The sequence below is a fragment of the Vidua chalybeata genome, chromosome 4, assembly GCF_026979565.1.
Source record: "Vidua chalybeata isolate OUT-0048 chromosome 4, bVidCha1 merged haplotype, whole genome shotgun sequence".
NCBI classification, from domain to species: domain Eukaryota; kingdom Metazoa; phylum Chordata; class Aves; order Passeriformes; family Viduidae; genus Vidua; species Vidua chalybeata.
This window is the reverse complement of record NC_071533.1, coordinates 25678208-25697967: the sequence shown is the minus strand read 5'-3', so window position 1 is coordinate 25697967 and position 19760 is coordinate 25678208. Positions and strand designations below refer to the sequence as shown.

Below are 19760 nucleotides of genomic sequence, written 5' to 3'. Positions count from 1 at the left end.
CTATCAAAGTTGTAGAAATTCTTGTAAAATTCAGGAGTGACTACTTAATATCCTACTTCTGGCTAATTTCCTAGCTTTCCTCTCTTTAAAGGGACTTCTCCATGCCTCCCCACTGAGGAGGAAAAGGTTTACCTTGTTTCAATGACTACAGTCATTCAATTACCACCCTGCATTCTGATCTAGATTTAAGTGGGAGGATTTGAAGTTTTCACGCTTTACCTCATCTCTACTCATCCTGGCACAGCACTCCACATGCTGATAAAATAAACTATCCCCACCCACCATTACGGTACCTCCATAGCGCCTATTCTGCTAAAAAAAGGAAGTCTCTTCTCAAATAGCAAGTTCAACTTAAAAATGCCTCTATTTATTACATATACATACACTGTACTTGTTAGAGCTTTTGAAAGGAAAACACTGTTTTAGAGAAAGTTTATAAAATATCACATTTACTAGTGAAAAATATTTTGCACATTTGACATTAAATAGCCTATGCCTTTCTATAAACCTTCCCCTTTCCAAATTAAAGATCATTGTCCAAGTAAAGGGAGCATTAGCAAATTACTTCTATCTAAATGTTTTTTGTAAAAAACAAATAGCATTTTTTAAGACACAAGAGTCATACACATTCCCATTTTAATTACTACTGAAAACAGTAGTACTGAAGCTAACTTCACCCTGCAGTATTTAAAATTCACTAAACTGAGCTACAAGCATTAAGAACCTTCAGTGAAGCAGACTTCATATGTAAGAAGTAGACTGTATTCCAGTAAAACCAAGACAGTTTAATAATTATTAGTAAAGGAAAGAGGCTGTTTATAGTACTGTTTCTTTCCTTTAACTCTTTTCTTTCAAGGCAAGTGGCTCAAAATTAGATGATATGTAATTAAGGACCAGGATCCAATAAACCAAAAATTTTATTCTCTACTCAAAGATTTCTTATGTGATCATGTGCCAGGAAACTAACCTCTGTCAGCACTCAGTTTCTTTATATGCAATCTGAATTAGATGATGGAGGAGAGAGGAAGAGGCAACTTGGCATTAAATAATTACTCATAATTTCTGTAACAAAATATATCTATAAGCACTAAGTACACAAAGTAAAGGAACACTACTACTGAGTTGAACTGGAACACCAATCCTCATACCCACTTTCTCTGCAATTTGATGCACTCCCACCACAGACAAATTCAGCTCTGCCAAGCGCCAAGGAAATGAAGTTGCAAAAGAGAAGGTGCTTCACACAGCCAGACACACTTATTTGTTTACACAGCACAAACTCCCAACTGCAATCCTGAAGGTACTCAACTATCACAGTAGTGTATGGTGTAAAAATGACACTTTAAGCACAGCCAACTTACAGGACTCTAGAAAACATTCAGAAGCTTTCACCAGCATCCTAGCTTATGCCCCTGAGACCAAAAATCCCCTAGAAACCTTCATTATGTTTCTACAGCACCTAGCAAAAGTAGGCCCTCAACTACTATTTGGAAATGCTAGAAAACCCCAATGCAAATCATGAGCTCTGCTTTTAAATGCTTTATTGGGAACTTTCTATTCAGGGAGCAGCCTGCCATTGTGGGATTCTTTATTTATTTTTAAATATGTCCTTCAAAACATTATTGTTCAAGGCACTGTAATTTACATCTACAGACTAGTGGTGGACTTAAGAAAAATCCTAACAAAACAACCCACTGCCTTGCCAGGCTGCATTTGCCAGTGTGGGAAAAGACTGCCACCGTGTGGGCTCCATCCAAGACACAACTGCAAGCCCTCAAACTCAATACAAAATTGTTGAAAATTTTATTTTTAAGAAAGTGAGGTTATTTTTAGGATTTTCCCCATCAATATAATAACGTTTCAAATACATAAATTCACTTGTCATGCTGTACTGCACCTGAGAAAAATCAACATTTCATGAAGGCACTGTACATTGAAAGCTTTTTGGAATTACAAGAAAGAAACAATCTACCAAATCAAGCTTTGACCATAGTTAACTAGTGCAATCACTCAGTTCACAAGTGAGTTATTTTCTAAATGCAGCTTGTGCCGCCCTTGGGAAGGTTTAAACACCTGTATTATGGCAATGCTGAATAGCACATACAGATAGTTTAACACCTCTTGAGGTCTGGAGTTCATTTGTATTTGTAAAATCCTTCTCCAGTCTTTTTACCCAGCTTCTTTTCTTCTACCAGTTTATTCAGGAGTGGGCTGGGTGCAAAAAGAGGATTGTTGGGCTCTAATGAATGCCATCCTGGAAAGGAAGGGAATTGGATGAATTAGTAACAGTTCTGTTTAGATGCAAAGATAATAGAGATTTGCATCTCCTCAGAAAAATATTCAAAGGTCAGAAAATTGAAGGACTGGAACTTATTTTAGGCTCTCTAAGACCCTGCAGTACAGCTTCATAAAGCCCAGGTCAGTATTGATGATTATGCACATATCTAAGAATCAGTCTTCAGGCTCAGCATACTCCAAACACCTTATAATCACCACAATTTTTAAAAACAATTAAGGAGAACTTTTGAAAAATAGTTAAGTACAAGGAAATAAAATAAAGGCTCTGCTGAAAAGAAATTCAAGTGCAAAGAAATTCCAAGTTGAATTTCTACCTGTGAAACACATGGTTACTTAGAACAATATAACACTACTCCACAGTACAGACTAAGAGCAAAAGAGGTTCCACTGAAAATGCCATCATCAAAGTGACATTTTGCCTCAGAGAATGTTTAAGCTGCTCATTCAAAAGAACACAACCACCATCAACAAGCCATCACCAATTATGTATGTTTTTGTAACTGTATTGACATTCACCCACTTATTAACTGAAGTGACAGGGAGATGGTTCACTTACATCTTTTGAGATATGTACTGGGTTTCCTATTAATTAAGAATGAAAATATGGCTGGTAGAAAAAGGATAGGGAGTCTCAACATTTGTTGCTTTTCATAGAATTCCTCACCTCCAGTACATGTCACTCTTCCCATTGATTCTTTTTAGTTATATGAAGTACCATTAATGTTAATATCATTACTATTTTCCAAAAGCACTTGATGAAGTCAGCAAAGCCGCCACTGTTCTGTCCCCATGTACAAAGGGTACAGGCATGCAGTACAAATGCTGTACTCACACAGCATTCTGTGCTGAATTCTAACTCCTTTCTCCTCAACAGTTCAAAGGCTATACCATAAACATTCAGTTTAAATAATTAAGAGTCACATTTGCATTAAAACATCTACAATTTAGCTAGAAAGTGGAAAAGCAGAAAAAAAGAAGCATGCAGTACCATCTATAATGTATTTACTGGTATCCAACCCAACATAGTCCAGCAGTTCAAATGGACCCATGGGATAGCCAGCCCCAAGCTTCATAGCAACATCAATATCTTCCTTTGATGCATCTCCTAGAGAAAAGATTGACAGTTTGATGAACAGAGAAGATTCTGCATCTCCTTGGCACCACTTATAAATAATTAACAGGGTGTTATTTCACCCTGGTGCAGCTCTTCACAGAAATCTCTGCATGTTTCACAGCCACAAAAACTGGAGTCAGCATACAGATGCTGGAGCATAAAGCTGAACCTCTCACAAAAAAAAAGAAAAAAAAAAAGCAAGCCCTGCAGGCCTGCTTTCCATTTTCCTGGTTTCCTCTTGCATTTCAATACAGAGCACTGCACTGCTGATGGAGCCAGAGCTACCATACTGACCCTATCAGAACGACTGAAGGAAGAACTGGTTACTATGAAGAAACAAGAGCTTCTTTTAGAGGCAGCAAAACAGGGTAAGTAAGGAAACAACTCCATTTCAGCTTCATGAGATCAGCAGCAGCTTTTGAACAACGCACAGGACAGAGCTACCCTTAGACTACAGCTGCCAGAACACAAGTGATATCCAGCTGATGGGTAAGGCAGGCATGGAGAGGGGAGCAGAAGCATCTGAGTAACATGCTTAGCTACAGCACCTATCACCAGAGGATATCTGTTGGAATCAGAAATGGAAGATAAGAGAGACCTAAAATGACTGTGCAGGTGCAGTTGAATTCATGAATTCCAATATTATTTAGAAAGAAATAATCAAAATTATCAGAAATTTGTTACTTCTACTTCAGCCTGTGCCTATAAAAATACAAATCCTGCACTGCAACATTGTCACAGTTAACTTTAACCTCATCCTTTAGCTGGGAATACATATTTTAGACTGTCATCAAAGCAGATGCACCTCTACTGCATACCTGTAACTCATATTTTGAGAAAGGCAGTGCACTTTCTCTGCAAATGCTACAAAAAGGATGAAGTTATACAAACCCCAGAGGTACTTGTTAAGTAACCTCTGTGCTCAATGAGTACAAGCATGCACGGTGTCCGGCAGCTTGGCAGACACAGCCTGTGCAATTTACACACCAAGATCACAGAACCCTAGAAATAAATCTACAAATTCTCTACTAAAGGTAACTTCAGTGACAGTTCTGTATGAACTAATAATTTAGATATAACTCCTTTTACTCTTTAAAGCTGAAAATGTTTTTTTTAAGCCACATTTTAATTCTGAGAAGCTGCAGAGAGTAATTTTACCTAATTCTAAAGTAATTTCAGTTCCCCAAATTCAAACACAGCTAAATCCTCAGCTCATGTGCAGCTGATGCAGGTATACAGACTTGTTCTCTCAACAGATTTGTCCCACTTTGTCAAACCTGGGACTTGGCCACATGACAGTTTAATTACAACACCATAAAAAGCAGTAAAAGGGCAAACAAGGGCTATATCCCTACTTCATTCTAGTCTCTCCTAGTATAAAGCAGACTTTAATAGAAACTTAGCTGACTGCTTTTTAGTTTTTCCACTAAGGACAGAGCAGTACAGACCACCATACATTAATGTTTATAATATGCTCTGTTTAAGTAATTGTTAATATACTAAAGGTATATTGCTTATGCAAAACTGCACATTTTACAGAATGAGATTTTGTATAAATAAAAATGCAAGGAATAGGCCAATAAAATGGCATTTCAGTGCTTGGGGTTACCAGGAAAAAGACACAATTTCATTTAATGTAGATGACAATCTGGCTCAAGTGCCTACTCTGAGAATAACAGAAAGGATATGACAGAAATTTAACCTGATTCACTGGAACATATGAATTAAAAGCCAGCCATCAACCTTCCCAAGACAACAACTAGCTTTTAAAATAGATTTCATTAGAGTTAAAAAGTCACAAATTAACTTTAGCAATTTTGGAAATATCATACTGTGTGAGAAAATACAAAAAAAAAAAAGGATTAAATCAAAATATTGTTTTGCTTAGGCAAAAGCTGTCAGTTTTAACATACAAACTCAGTAACTGTTTTCTCCTGCATTTAATTAAAAGTTCTGTTGTCTCCTGAAATATGCACAATGATACATGTCACTTAACAAAGGCACCTCTTTTAAACACACTGAAACACCCATACACTTTATTCAAAACTGTGACTTTTTCTAAAAGAATAATGCCCCCTCACATTCATGCCTTTGCCTTTCAAGTCACTACATTTGCTCTCTTCTCCCTTTGAGATGTAATTCGGTACATCTGTTGATGGATAAACAAGTAGTGTTGTTTTTTTTTTTTAATCAAATCATCCCTTCCATGTGCTTTAAAAGAAATTTTTAATATTTAAAGCATACTTGGTGGAATCCTGAAATGGAGTGCTTTAATCTGTAAAAAGGCAATGATTTCAAAAACAAAATGCTTCAAATGACACTCTTAGTAGCACAGAGCTACAAGCAGAGAACTTGAAATAAAAGCAATTATAGTCTGTAATTTCATCTTTATCCACTACAGTCATTATTGGCTTATTTTCAAAACAAGCTTCAATGCTTTGAAAAATTCAGTGGTGCTTTGGGGATTCATAATTATTTTTACCTACACATTAATGTAAAAAAGACCAGCAGTGAGACTGGAGTTCCTGAAGAACCTATGTCTAAAAATCAACACAGAAGGGGAACAAGATGTTTTATGTGGCAGTAGCTGAGCTCAAATCACTTCAGTGCCAGTACCATAGTGTGACACTATCACACCACTTACCTCAAAACCGGTGGTTTATTTCACAAACCTCATATAAATGAACTCAGAAGAACTTTACTAATGGTCTTATTATGGGACTTTCAATCACTTTTATCAATGTCTGGGACAGAGAGAGGAAAGTTCCTGAATAGCTGGCAATTGATATTTTTACAAAGGCACTACACTCACCTTGTCACCTCCAAGCCAGAAACATTTTCCACCATCAGGAATTTCACACACAAGTACCTTCCAACTCTGCATAACCTGACATTTCAAAGTGAAGGCAAAGCCTTTCCAGCTACACATGTTGGCTCATATTTAACATTCTCTATTGGTTTCCAGCCTTTAATGTCTGAAAATTTTGAGGGAATCCCATGGCTCTTCTGAAGCAATGTAACATTTAGTACTGTTATATGTCAACATCCCTGGAAGTCAATATCCCACCAAGTACCTCTCTCATAAAGACGAACAGCTTCCATCATATATGGCACCAGGAGACGATTGACAATAAACCCTGGAGTATCCTATGAAAAATAAAAAAAGGATTCTAAGTAAACACTCTTTACCAGAACTACACTCAATGCTACGTGACAAATAAAACAAATGGATGAAGACACTTATTGTATCATTACTTAAGATACTCTCTGAACTGTATTTTCATCTCATTTATCTGCTCAGTATTAAAGCATAAAACATAGTGAAATTCAAACAAGGAATGGCATATAAACAGTCATCATGACTGAGAACAATAAGACTACTACAAGCCAAAGCAATTAATCTCAAAACAATTTGTTATGGCTAGTCTTTTAATCAAGAGTCTAATGATATGATTTCCTGAAGGTTAGGAGAAAAGCATTTCTTCCCTAGAATGCTTTTTTGTGTGTGTGTCTGCTACCAGAAGCACTCCTGACTAAATAATCTGCTTCTCCCCCACTGCTCACTGGTGATCCATACTTTTGAAAGTTAGGATAGTTTTAACAGCAAACATCAACACTGACAATGAAAAGATAAGACATGTGCTGTCAGAAGGTAACGAATACAAAACTTCTTTTGAACAAGCACAAACAAAAGGACAATCAAACAAAAGTTTTGCAAATACAATATTATTTTGTATATTACTACTGTTTCAGATGTTTATTATTCATTCTACTTTATATCAATATTTAGTCCAGGAAACCCCAAGCAATGTTTCCCCTATAAGCAAGAATTAAAAAAAAAAAAAAGTTCAGGTATGAATACTGCATTATTCTCTATCCAAGCTAATTTATAACAATTCATCCTATATTCTACACATTGCATAGTACTAAACTGTGCCAGAAATAGGAAAAAAGTCAACTAAGGCCACAGAACAATTTAGCCAGAATTTAGAGAACATAGCCAGATTTAGAGTCCAGCATCCAGAAGCTGAATTAATTAATCCGGTAACTACCGGATTGCAGGCCCTTCTTTTCATTATCAGCGGTCTCCTGGGGGCTGTGAAACCCAAAGCAGTAGCTTGCATGAAGCTATCCAGACCACAGCTTAACTGATTCAGAAAAAGTGAGCTTTCGAAGTAGGGTGTTTCTCTAGAGAAAAAAACCCAAAGCTGAGAAGAAATTAAGATTAATATGTGTCTAGTTACTGCAGACTTAAGAAAAACTTGCAATGAGCACACACCATGGAGGATTCAGCCAACTGCCTCACAGTACAAGAGGCAGCAGGTTTGTCTCTGGCATGGCTAAAGATGAGCTCCTGCTTAAGCTCTCCAGTCTATGCTTCTGCAGGACTTGAAAAAAAGACTCCGTAACAGTAAGCTCTGATACCTGTGAGTTTTGCTGCTCTAGACAAGATGTCTAGAGTCACTGGACTTTGAAGAATTTGTGGTAAATGCGGGTGTTTTCTTTGTCAAATTGCTTTTAATTGTGAAGACAAGCTAGACAAGAAGCAGCCTGGAAATTTTTGAAGTGCTCATACATCTACTAAAATCTACCACCTTAAAATTAGCAGTCTACAAGGACAGACCCTCTGAACACTACACTGTCAAAACGTACTCACCTTACAACTGACAGGACTCTTTCCTACGGCTTTACTGAAATCCACAAGTGATTCAAAAGTCTTTTGGCTGGTCATTGGAGTCTTGATGACCTGGGTACAGGGAAAGTAGAGAGAACATAAGCATATTTCTGAGTAGAATCTCTCCCATTTCCCCATTACAGCAATGTAATCCAGAACATTCTCCCAGAAATTCACAAAATGTTTTGCAGAAAACCAACTTCAATGTATAGATACGTAACAGACACAGAACACTATTTTACAGAGATACTGCATTTTGAAATACTGTATTTCTTTAAGACACTTTCCCACTCAGCTATTAGGGAAGGATGGTAAAAGGAACCATTCTTTGAAAGCACACTTAGGAGATTATAGTGTATCAAAACAACTTTAAAAGTTCCATAGTCTCTTGTCTTGGGAAACACAAAGACATCACTCTAGAGACCCATTTAAACAGCCATAGTTCCTGATATAACAAGTTCTAGTAGCTATTCCACCTCACTACAACCTCCTCTCAGGTAATTTCAAGGAGTGATAAGATTTCTCAAGCTAAACAATCCCAGCTCCCTCAGCTGCTCCTCATATGAGTTACTCTCTGGACTCTTCCCTAGCTGTGTTTCCTTTCTCTGGACACACCCCAGCACCTCAATGCCTTCCTTGTAGTGAAAGGCCCAGAAATGGACACAGCATTTGAGGTGTGGCCTCACCAGTGCTGAGTACAGGGGGACAGTCACGGCCTTGGTCCTGCTGGCCACGCTATTTTTGACACAAGGCATGATGGCACTGGCCTTCTTGGCCACCTGGGCACACACTGGCTCATGTTCAGCAGCTATCAGCCAGCACTCCCAGATCCTTTTCCTCTGGTCAGATTTCCAGCCCCTCTTCCCCAGCCTGTAGTGCTGGAAATATTGAAACAAACACGACTGACTTTGTTTCAGAAGTGACAAGGCAATAAGATTTCATCTCCTGCCATTTTCTATTTATTTCTACACTGGTATCAGCAATTCTTATGAATAAGCCTCCCTGCTTGAAATGATGGCTATAAACAGCACCTCTGTTGGCAGTTCAGTGGAGAACTCGGGAACCTTGAGACTGAAGGAGTTACCTCTGTCTCTTAAACCCGCCCCTCAACAGAGACTGTGGCACCCTCTAATCACTAGAGGTAGCAAATTCCATATTGGAACAGCTGCAAACAGAGATCTGCTCTGTCAGTCTAACTGAAATCCCACTGCTGGGCTGCAGTTGCTACTATGATGGAACATGATGATAGCAGCCCCTGTAAGGTGTGCTCATAAGACACTCACCTCCACGAGCTTCATCATAGGCACAGGATTGAAGAAATGGAGACCACCAAATCGGTCCTGCCTGGTGGTTGCGTTTGCCATCTTTGTGATTTGCAAGGATGAAGTGTTGCTTGCAAATATTGTATGCCTAGAAATAAGAAATATACAGACTGGATAAAGGACAGCAGGAGACTGAGGCACTAAACATAAAGAGACATCCACTGGATAACTATCCAAGAATTCTCAGAAATATCCCTGCAGTTTATCACGGTCCTTTTGCTGAGCTCTAAGCACAGCAATGATTAAATAACCACTGCAAAGACCGTGTGAGTTTCTGATTCTTGAGGAATAATATTGAACACTTTTATTAGGGCTAGAAAAAAAGACTGTGCAAGTAGAAAATTTTATTTCACTCTCCATATCCATTCTAGGTAATTCCTTCAGCAATCCTGGAAACGTGAGGGTATCTTTATTTGTTGTTAAACACATTTACACATTTATTGAAACCCAATCATATGCCACGTCAAAAATGCACTTTGGAGTCTTACAGAAAATCTGCAATCTACTTTGTTTTAAAATTATCAGTGATAGACATGATGAGCAAACCTACCACCAGAGCAAAGATTTGATGGGGAAAAAAACCCCAGAAAATTTAGGACACTGCAAAGGATACACAAAATGCCAAGAATTTTAAGACATATATGAAGTCCTTTTCAGACATAAACCAGATTTATTAACTGCAATTTATAATGGTTTGAGTTTTTTGTTTGTTTGGGTTTTTCTTCCCAGAAATATCTCAAAACCTCAAAAGCCCTGCTATCACATCAAAAACTTAGAGAAATGGCTTTTTCTTCAAATCAGAAGATCAGAAACTAAATTAGAGATTAAAACCTACCTTTCATTTTGAGTTTTATCCTACTATCCCTTCAAAAAGTTTTTTTACTGGACTCAGCAAATGCTTATCTATGTTGATATTTTGCTTACATTGTACTAATATGTAACTGAGCTTTACAACACAGCTTTCGGAAAAGTTATGTCCAAGTCATGGCAATACTTTATAGTGGCATTAAAGAAAACATTTTAGGACAAAAACACCCACTTTGTTTTCCATTTTTTATTATGTTTTCTTTTTTGTTATGGTGAAGGAAATAAAAAATCCTGAAAATTCCTGTTTATTCTTCTTAAAAATATTCTCTTATTATTTCCCCACCATGAAGTGGTCTTATACTGTTCTGAGGTGAGGTACTAAAAGGAGCATTCTGCATTTCATAGTTTTAACCTTGCAAGGTCAGTGCATACAACAGTCACTTACTCATACCGAAAATCTGCCACTGTATAAAAAAACTAAAATATTCATATAAAAAAGAAGCACATTGATTTGTGAAATGTAATCATTGCTAGGTTTATATCTGAGTTCACTTAAGAGACTTTACCTTAGTACCTCTTCTCTAGCCTCACACAATAGAAAGCCATGGAAAAAAGAAAAGCATTGGATTTGCACTGTGAACAAGCGCATTTTAGTTACACTTTCTTCTCTGACCGGCCAATTCATTTCAGTTGAATTTAGAATAGAATTTTCATGCCTCTGTGACTTAGAATTACACAATCCATGCTTCAGGTGACAGCAGTTGGGAGGCTTTAGGAAGCCAGTACTAGTGAAGCCATAGAAATAGCTTTCCCAGCACCAGAGTGCTTTCTCTTGATGCCATCTAGTGGCTCAGGGAAAGACGTCAAAAGCAGAGCCCAACACAAGAGAAAGCTTAATAAATATTTCCAATAAATCCAACTCCTACAGTCCAGCTGCCTTACACAGCAAAGAGTGAATAATACTTCTTTTTTTAACAGTTTTATAACACATTCATTCTAACACAGTGAACAACTGAAAAACACTGGCCAGGTCCAAGCTGAGTTTCCACATCTAAAGGCAAATCCTAGACCGAGGAATATTCATGGACATTTCCTACATCCCAGAAAAAAAACAGAAATCAAGTACAGAAAAGTTCTTAAAGTGGATACGCAAAAGTTCTTTTGTCATACTCCTTGTGACCCGGTTTGGAAAAGTGCTGCAGTGTCTACAAAAATCCTAGCCTGACCTTTTTCAAAATGGAAATACAAGACTAACTCCATTCAAGAAAAGGAAAACAGAACTGAAGAGTAGGTAGGAATGCTTTACACTGCTCCAAAGATGATGACCATGTAACACAGTAATAAATATCAAATATGAGTTTAATACTGAGAGGAATAGGACATACAATTCTGCCTTCCACATCTTGCAAAGCTCCAAGAACATAAATTTTCACAAAGTTCCAAGAACATAAACCAGTATGTTCTCAGACTAATGGCACCCAAGAAACAGCATCCACTGTTTCACCTGGACAGTTACCCAGATGAAGAATACCCTGAGTTTCCAAGGTGCTCCGGGGCTGCCAAATGCTCCTGGCTTATTACATTTTATTTGAACACATAGGAGAAATTCACTCCCCACTCACAAATACAACTTCTCTCAATAAAATAATAGCTTTCCTATCCCCTACATGTTTAGATCCACTTTTAGAGGAATTACAGTTACTTTATAGGAAAAGGAATTAAGTTAATTGTGCCATGCTTTTTCAATTTTAGTTTTTTGAGGTTCCTAGACTTATTTCTTTTCCATGAAGATATCTTCATAGTGCAAAAATGGGAGATGAACAAGTACATGTTGCAGCTGAGGAAATGCACAAGACATGAAATACATCACAAAAGAAGAAAAATGCACGGTTTCACACACCTTGTATTTCACAGGCAGAATTCATCATCTTGTCAGAACAACTGTAATACACAGCCCCACACATTTCCACCCACTATCATCCATCCTTGTGGGAAGTCCTGAGATTTGACTGAAGCCAAGCCTCCACAGCATCTTGGTCTTTCCTGGTCTTTCCCTGTAACCCACACTTCAGAGGGCCATCAATGCTCAGAGCCCTTCTCCTGAGACTCAAAGCTGTCTTTAAACAAATCCTGTCTTTGTTACCAATTAACCACAAGTCTACCACCCCTACTGAGCTGACACAACAGTTAGTCCATACAATAGGATTTTTAAATTTTGTACTATTGATTCTTAGAAAAGACTGTAGAATGCTTGCACTGACAGGGAGAGCTTTCCATTCCAGCACAGTGCCATGAGGCATGAGTAAAGCCTACTGCCTCCTTCCAACACATGGAAAAACACTCACTACAGGTTTCTGTCTTTTCCCACACTCTGCACACCATCTGCAACTCTATACTCTCTCACAGTTACAAATTACCTTTTGTATCCAAAGCTAATATTTTAAACGCTTGGCTACTAAGTTTCGCTATTCTACCGGTTTTTCATCTAGACTTTCAACACTGCAACCCATTTTTTTTGCCATCCACTTAACCTTCCTTTATCCTACACATAAGATATCTGTACGTTTATAATAGCTTCCAAATACCCTCTTAAAAAAAAAAGGCTTCTTGTCTTAGCCATTTTTCCCAATCCTGCAAAATCATCCCTTTCGCAACAGGCAGGAGCATATTTGAACAACTCCCAGTATCTTTTAACACTGTGATAAAAATTTTGATGTTTTACAGCAGCTATGCTGACAAACAGCTCAGTCTTACAAAAAATAGCCTCAGGTGTTCCAAACATACATATTTTTAAGTGAGGCTCTAAGTACCCATGCCCACATTTCCTTGCTGACTGGTTTTAGACAGTTTACCATATAGTACATTCCAATTTGCTCATTAAATACTTGGACAAACAATGGTCTGTTTGCACAAAATAGGCACAAATCAAACATAACAAGGTAGTCTCATAAATGTGGAAGCCATCTACTTACTTTTGTGTGTCAGGTTAATGGCAAGTTACCCTGTGCTCAGTACATGGCTGCTTCTGATCATTTACTGTTTTCAAAATTGCCAGGTAATTTTAATTACTGACAGTAGGAGAAAGCCTGAAAATCTCCCCAGGCTGAAGTCAAGGAATGATAACATCTTTTCTGCCTTGATATGATATTCAAGGCACAGCTTGCCCATTTGACAGGTCAGACAGTCTAGAATACCTCTTAGCTAATATATCCCCAGATTTACCTGCTTGTTGAGTTAAAATCTCAACAAGCAGTCCAGGTGTTGTGATCCTGATTAATCAATTACAAGGCTCAAATTTCTGAGGCTGCATGCTCACCTTAACAGCATTTTTGGGTTTGGATACAATTAAACAGTAGCTTCCAACAGTTATCAAATATAGTTCAAAGACATTTCCAGGGACTTCATGTAGCTGAATGAGTACCTACTGAAATACTATTTACCCTTTTACAGCACACACAATAACAGCAATGGCTGTTTCTCAACTCCTGTAATACAAAGTAAAGTTAGTTCACTTAAGACATTATTGAGATGACTGAGACTTCTTAAAACTTGTTTATGACAGATGTGCTGGAAACAAATACTTTATCCTCCCAATTCCCTATTTAAGTATGGGAACACAACAGTAACCCACGTCCACTGGAACAAGTTAATTCTACTGTTCTGCACTTGAAGTTGGATTAAGATTTGAACTTGCCAAGTAGATAGGCAATCTTAATGACTAAACACACCTGGAACAACAAATGAAGCAATGCAACAAGCAAATGAAGCAATGCAACACACCTGAGAATGTTTATAACATATGCACCTGGCACAAAAACTATTCCACACCAACACGATAGTCTGAAGCTAGTCTAAATCAGCAAAACTCATTCTTAAATAAAGCAGCTAAGAAAACAGAGAACTAGCTGTAAGTGTACAAACAGGAAATAGTCTAAGTTTCAAAATGTAACAGGAAAAATACACATACTCTGGAGCAAACTTATCCAGCGTCTTGAAGAGTTTATTTTTAACTTCCAGGTTCTCCACAATGGCTTCTATCACCAAATCCGTACTGTGGACCACTGATGCTGCATCTGTGCTCGTTGTGAGGTTCTTCAAGGTCTTCTTAATGAACTCAGCACCAGCCTAAAACATTTTCAAGCAGCTGTAATATCTATTTACAGTGATTTAATTTACTTTTACACAAGAATCTCCTTATGTTCTCTGGTGATTTTGACCCCCTCAAAATGCAGGCAGTCTGCCACATTTCCAAGTCAATGAGAAAGTTCTAAGTTTGTAGAGGTACAATGCTTTCCACTGACAAAATTTTCCTAGCCAAACAAATCTGTTTTGAAGCAAATAGGAGACCTTTAAATTCATTCTTTTAGGAAGACCATTTGCTGTAGTCCAACCTTCAGCACAAGAGTCTGAGTGATCACCTGGTTGGTCAATCAGTCGTTATAGTTTCAGTGAAAAAGTGGGGAAAAAATGTTTCCTCGCTAGTAAATCTGTTGACATAGTTTGTGAGGGTAGAACTCAAACAGAAATGCAAGACTCATAGCCAAGGGTAAATGGAGACACAGTACAAATAAAAAAAAACCCTATATGGTAGAATATAATGTCATACAAAAAGTGCAAGTATTATGTGGACAGTTTTCTTTGTGATTAAAAGGCTCTCCATAATTATATATGTATGCTCTACTTATCCTGGCACTTCCATACTCCTGCAAACAAGCTCTTTTTATTTCCTTCGTCTGCTGCATCTTTTTCTGGCAGTCATCAATATCAGTATACATTGTATATGTATAATAATATGGATCAAAAGAAGAAATTAATCTGCTGAGGAATTTAGAGAAGCAAGCACAGCAACAAGTAACCCTTAGGATACAAAGCTAGACTTATCAACTGCACCACAGTGGCTTGCTGTATGCAAGACTTGCTCAGCAATGCAAGTGCAAAGTTATACATCTAACACATGCCACTTGCATTCTCATTTCCTTTGCAGTAATCCTGTGCCCAAATGTGAGGAGAAAAAAAAACAAAAAACTCCTTACTCAGGTATTAGGACAATTTTGTTACTATTTGCTTTTGGAGAAAATGGGTGCATTCCCAGGTAAGCACTCAAAACCGCTTGCTTTTACGTTACAGTGAATAGTTTTATTCCATTTCACACTTAGCATCTGTTTTAAAAGATTGCCAAGTTGGTTTAAATCTTTAGCTTAAAGCTGAAGTTTATTAAGGAAAGAAAATGAGGTAGCACATCTTTCAACCTCTCTGAATTTTCCAAAAAAAAAAAAATAAAACAAACTGAAAGTCCAGGTTCTTAAGCACACTGGGGAAAAAAGTTTTCTTTTGAAGCAAGTATAATAACATGCTCTATAATGCATAACTGCAGTATCATAGTTTCAATATGGCAGTTTTTATTCTTCAAACTTTTCCTAGAGGAATAAAGAAGAAGGTGTCAACCTCAGGCTTATCTGCAAACTTCTTCTTTATCACTCTCTTCAAACTCTCTTCAATTCCTTTTGTAGACTTTTTAAGGATTTCATCTGACTGGTCAACTAACACCACAGTGTGACCACTGGCTGCTGCAACCTGGAAGTTAAAAAAAATAAAAATTCAACATCAATGTCACAAAACAACCAACCATATTGATTTGTGTTGACAGACAATACACCAGGCATTTAGGCAAAAGAGAGCTAAAATACATTGAATTAAATGCACTTGATTAGAAAAATCATAAATGCCTATATACAGTTGGGGTGATACTGAAGGGATAAAGGTCTCAAACAACTTGAGGGAAAAGGAAAAAAAAAAAATCTCTCTTTCCCTCACACTGTCTGCAAAATCTTGTGTCTGAAGGCATTGAAATTCAGTGGCTGTGGCTACAGAATAAACAGCTGTCTTGAAAGGAACAAGTGTTTTAGCTGAGCCTTGGATTTTGTAAGGAAAAAGGGCTTTGGAGACCAAAACTGGAATGCTGGCAGGGTGAGCAGGTGGCACAGGGGATGGCCAACCCTGTGCCCCCAGAACACAGCTCTGCTGTCAGGCCATGAGCATGTCCCTGCAACAACAGCAAGGTGACAGCAGAGCTGGGAGCAGGAGTGAATGTTTGCCACTCCAGGATTCCATACAGACAAGAATGGCTGCAAAGTCTCCTTAATCTGCACTTGGTACAAACACTGGCTCAGCTACACACAGTACTACTGGATTGCCTTTTTGGTTGATATTTAAATTAATTTCAAACACATAACATCACTGTCTTGCATTGTATTAGCATATTAAAGATCAGCTGCTTGTTATCTGTTACTTCACTTTTACTTTATTTTTGTTCCTCTTGTTTGTTAGCAACAGCCTATCTTCACTTCCAGAATCCTTGAACTAAGAGTTGTGATTTAGTAACTGTGTAAAACAGATATTAAAACACAGTTCAACTGATAGTTTTAAAATTACTCAACTTCAGAGCTTCCCTTCTGCAATCTTTTACCTTACATTTAACCTTACATCTGATGACTAAAGACTCATGCACCCACAAGACCTACTCCAACAAAGCTAGCTGAAATGGAAAGTACAGCTATCTCATGAAGAAAAGCATGGTGATATTCTCATCCAATTTGCCTCACTAACCCAGCAAATAAAGAAATGCCAGACTGTCTCTGGACAGCAGCAGTAGAGCTTTAACAAGGGGTCAGTCTGCAGACAGACATTTCTTAATCCAACTTGTTTTTTTATTTTCACTATGGCCATTCCATAAAAGCCACTTAAACCAAGCTTGCACTTCTACTCCTAGCACTTCAGCTGCTGCTGATCATTTGTAACAGTGATTTTTCATCTGAAGATGAAAAATCACTACCAAGCATTTTTAAGAGCTGCTTCACTGAGGATCCATTTATGACACCATCACTGACCAGCTGGTGAAAAATCCTAGAAAAATTAACATCTCCCATTTCCCACCATATTTACATGAACAGGGAGGAAGAAAATGAGACAAGATCATACCATTTCCTTGCAACTCAATCACACACTTGCCTAAACTCTACTATCCAATAATCTTAAGAATGTGTTCCTAAATAAGAAGCACAAGTGCTGGGGAGGCAATTAATGCTTTTTTCATACAGAAGTGCTTTTCATAGGGCAGAATCAAAAAGTATGGCTTTCAGCCATACACTTTAGCAGAGGCTTGCTTCACCTGACAGTATAAAAAGCCAAGAGAAGAGGAGACACAATTTCTTAAGTGCTCAAAAAGGGATGAAAAGCAGCTTTATTAATAGGGTACAGGGGAGACACCACTTGGTGTTATAATGACCTCTGCTTTGAGATAAGTTTGGATTGATAAATTGGAGGCAGATGGTCAGCAAAACAGTCCTGGGTCCTTAACAGTGGTAGAGGCCTGCAACCCCTGCTCCTGTCAAATACCAGACATGTTTCTCTTGACAAGCTGCTCTGTGAAAATGTGCAGTCCAGCAGAACAAGATCAGCACACTTACCTGGAAATTATAAGCTTTGCATAATCTGTATCTTCCTTAAACAGAAGAACAACTTTTTTCTAAGTTGTACTTTGATGGCTCTCCAGTGGAAACCTCAAGCTCTAGTGTTATGATACAGAGGAGTGTTTTTATCAGAAAAGAGAACAAACAACTATTTTCTTAGCCAAAAAAATTGTCTCTGTATTCCATCTGCTAGAGATTTGCCAGGAATGTAAGAAATCTTTAGTTCTGAGAAGCAAACCTATTAATTCATTGAAATTGAGAACAGCTATTCATGAGCTCCAGCTCCAGCCTCACTGTCAGTTTCCACTTGGATGTTTGCCTACCCTCCTTATTCTTTGTGAAGTTTGTGAGCTACCCTGGTATCCTGGGCAACAGGTTCTTTCTCTGAATTAACTAAGTGCCAAAATTTTCGAACACTGAAAGGACTCTTCAAAATTTCATGTCCTAAAGCTATCAAGTTAAAGGTGAACTTAAAAGCCAAAAGCCTGAGATTAAACTCTGGGAAAATAAGTCCTATTTAAATATTAACCACTTCATAATTCTGAAAATGACTGGCAGCTAAATGCTCATTTTAGCTGCTGCATTCTACTGGTAAAATGTCTAAAATGTCACTTGATCTGCTCCCTTGCCAAGTTAAGGAATCTTCAATCTTTTTTTCCAACCAAGAATCTTCATTCCAACCACATATCATTACCCACTGTCTGTTTACAATTAGACCACGCATTGTCTTAAGAACCACGTTAAACAATTTAAGCCATCAGCCTCGGTTCTTCTCGCCAAGCCGTCTGACCTGAAGATGGGCGGATCAGCAGAAGTGTGAGAGCTGAGCAAGCAGAGAGGAGCGGAGCGGCAATACTTTGTACCCCGCCTCGGCAGCAGTCGAACCCAAACCCGCGGCAGTGTGGCAGCGGAGCGCAGGGGCGCGTCCCAGCACGGCCGAGAGCCAGCGCAGCCACTGCTTCCCACACAAACACAGCCTGGAAAGGCAAGCGCCTTTTGAGGAGTTTGACCACGGACTATAGCAAATTCCGAGAAGCGCTAGGGGGGTTGTTATGTTTAGTTGCGGGCTTTATTAATGCTGGTCCGCCAGCAGAATGCTCGCCCCTTCTCGCCCGGGGACAGCGCGGAGCGCAGCACCACGGCCGAGCTCAGCTCCGAGGGAAGAGCCGCAGCGGAATGCAGGGGGCGCAGGAGCAGCAGCCCGGGAAGGGCCCGCGCTGGCCGTAGAGCTCGCCCCGCGGCCCCGAGCACTCGCCGGGCCCCGGCCGCCCCGCGGCCGCCATGGCGCCTCCGCTTCCCCCCGCCCCGCGGCCGGGCCGCCGCACCGCGCTCACCTGGGCGATGCCGGCGCCCATGAGGCCGCCGCCGATGATCGTGACATGCTTGATGAGCAGCTTCTTGGCGGCCGCCGTGGTGGCGTCGGAGGAGGCGGCGCGCACGAAGTGGCGGGTGGCGAAGGCCATGGCGAAGGCGCGGAGCGAGCAGCGGGGCCGGGACAGGCGAGACGGGGCTGGGCGAGGGCCGCGCTCCGCCCCGGGGGAAGGCGGCAGGTTCCGGCTGCCCGGTCCCAGCTGCCCGCCGAGGTGGGAGGCGCGTTGGGTCTTTCACCTTCGCTGCCTCTGATTCCTTAAGAGCCAAGTAGCAAGGACAAGGTCAGCACTGCCGGAACGCCCGCAAGCCCCCGGCTGGCGCTGGGCTGGCGGCCGAGGCTGCGCTGGTGCCCGCCCTTTGCGCTCACCTTCCTGCTGCCCTAAATCAATGAGGTTGGAACGAGTTCCGAGACCATCGAGTCCAACCCATGACCAAACACCACCATGTCAACTGGACCACGGCACCAAGTGGCACATCCAGTCTTTCATTAAACACCTCCAAGGACGGTGACTCCACCACCTCCCTGGGCAGCCCATTCCAGTATCAAATTACCCTCTCTGTTAACAGAGTTCAACCTAAACCTCTCCCCGTACAGCTTAAGGCTGTGTCCTCTTATCCTGTCGCCGGTTGCATGGGAGAAGAAGTCTACCCCACCTGGCTACACCCTCCCACCAGGGAGTCGTAGAGAGCGATAAGGTCTCCCC

The 19760-nt window shown here is 39.7% G+C and overlaps 1 protein-coding gene across 1 annotated transcript; it reads right to left on the bottom strand.

The window, feature by feature from the left end:
- Positions 1-1780: 1780 nt before the first annotated feature.
- HADH (hydroxyacyl-CoA dehydrogenase) lies at positions 1781-19378 on the bottom strand. Its single transcript, XM_053941478.1, has 8 exons — positions 19020-19378; positions 15662-15790; positions 14184-14341; positions 9371-9497; positions 8070-8159; positions 6487-6559; positions 3287-3403; positions 1781-2254 (listed from the first exon to the last, which is right to left on the bottom strand). The coding sequence occupies exons 1-8, from the start codon at positions 19146-19148 to the stop codon at positions 2136-2138; spliced, it is 942 nt and encodes a 313-aa protein (XP_053797453.1). The 5' UTR covers positions 19149-19378; the 3' UTR covers positions 1781-2135.
- Positions 19379-19760: the final 382 nt, after the last annotated feature.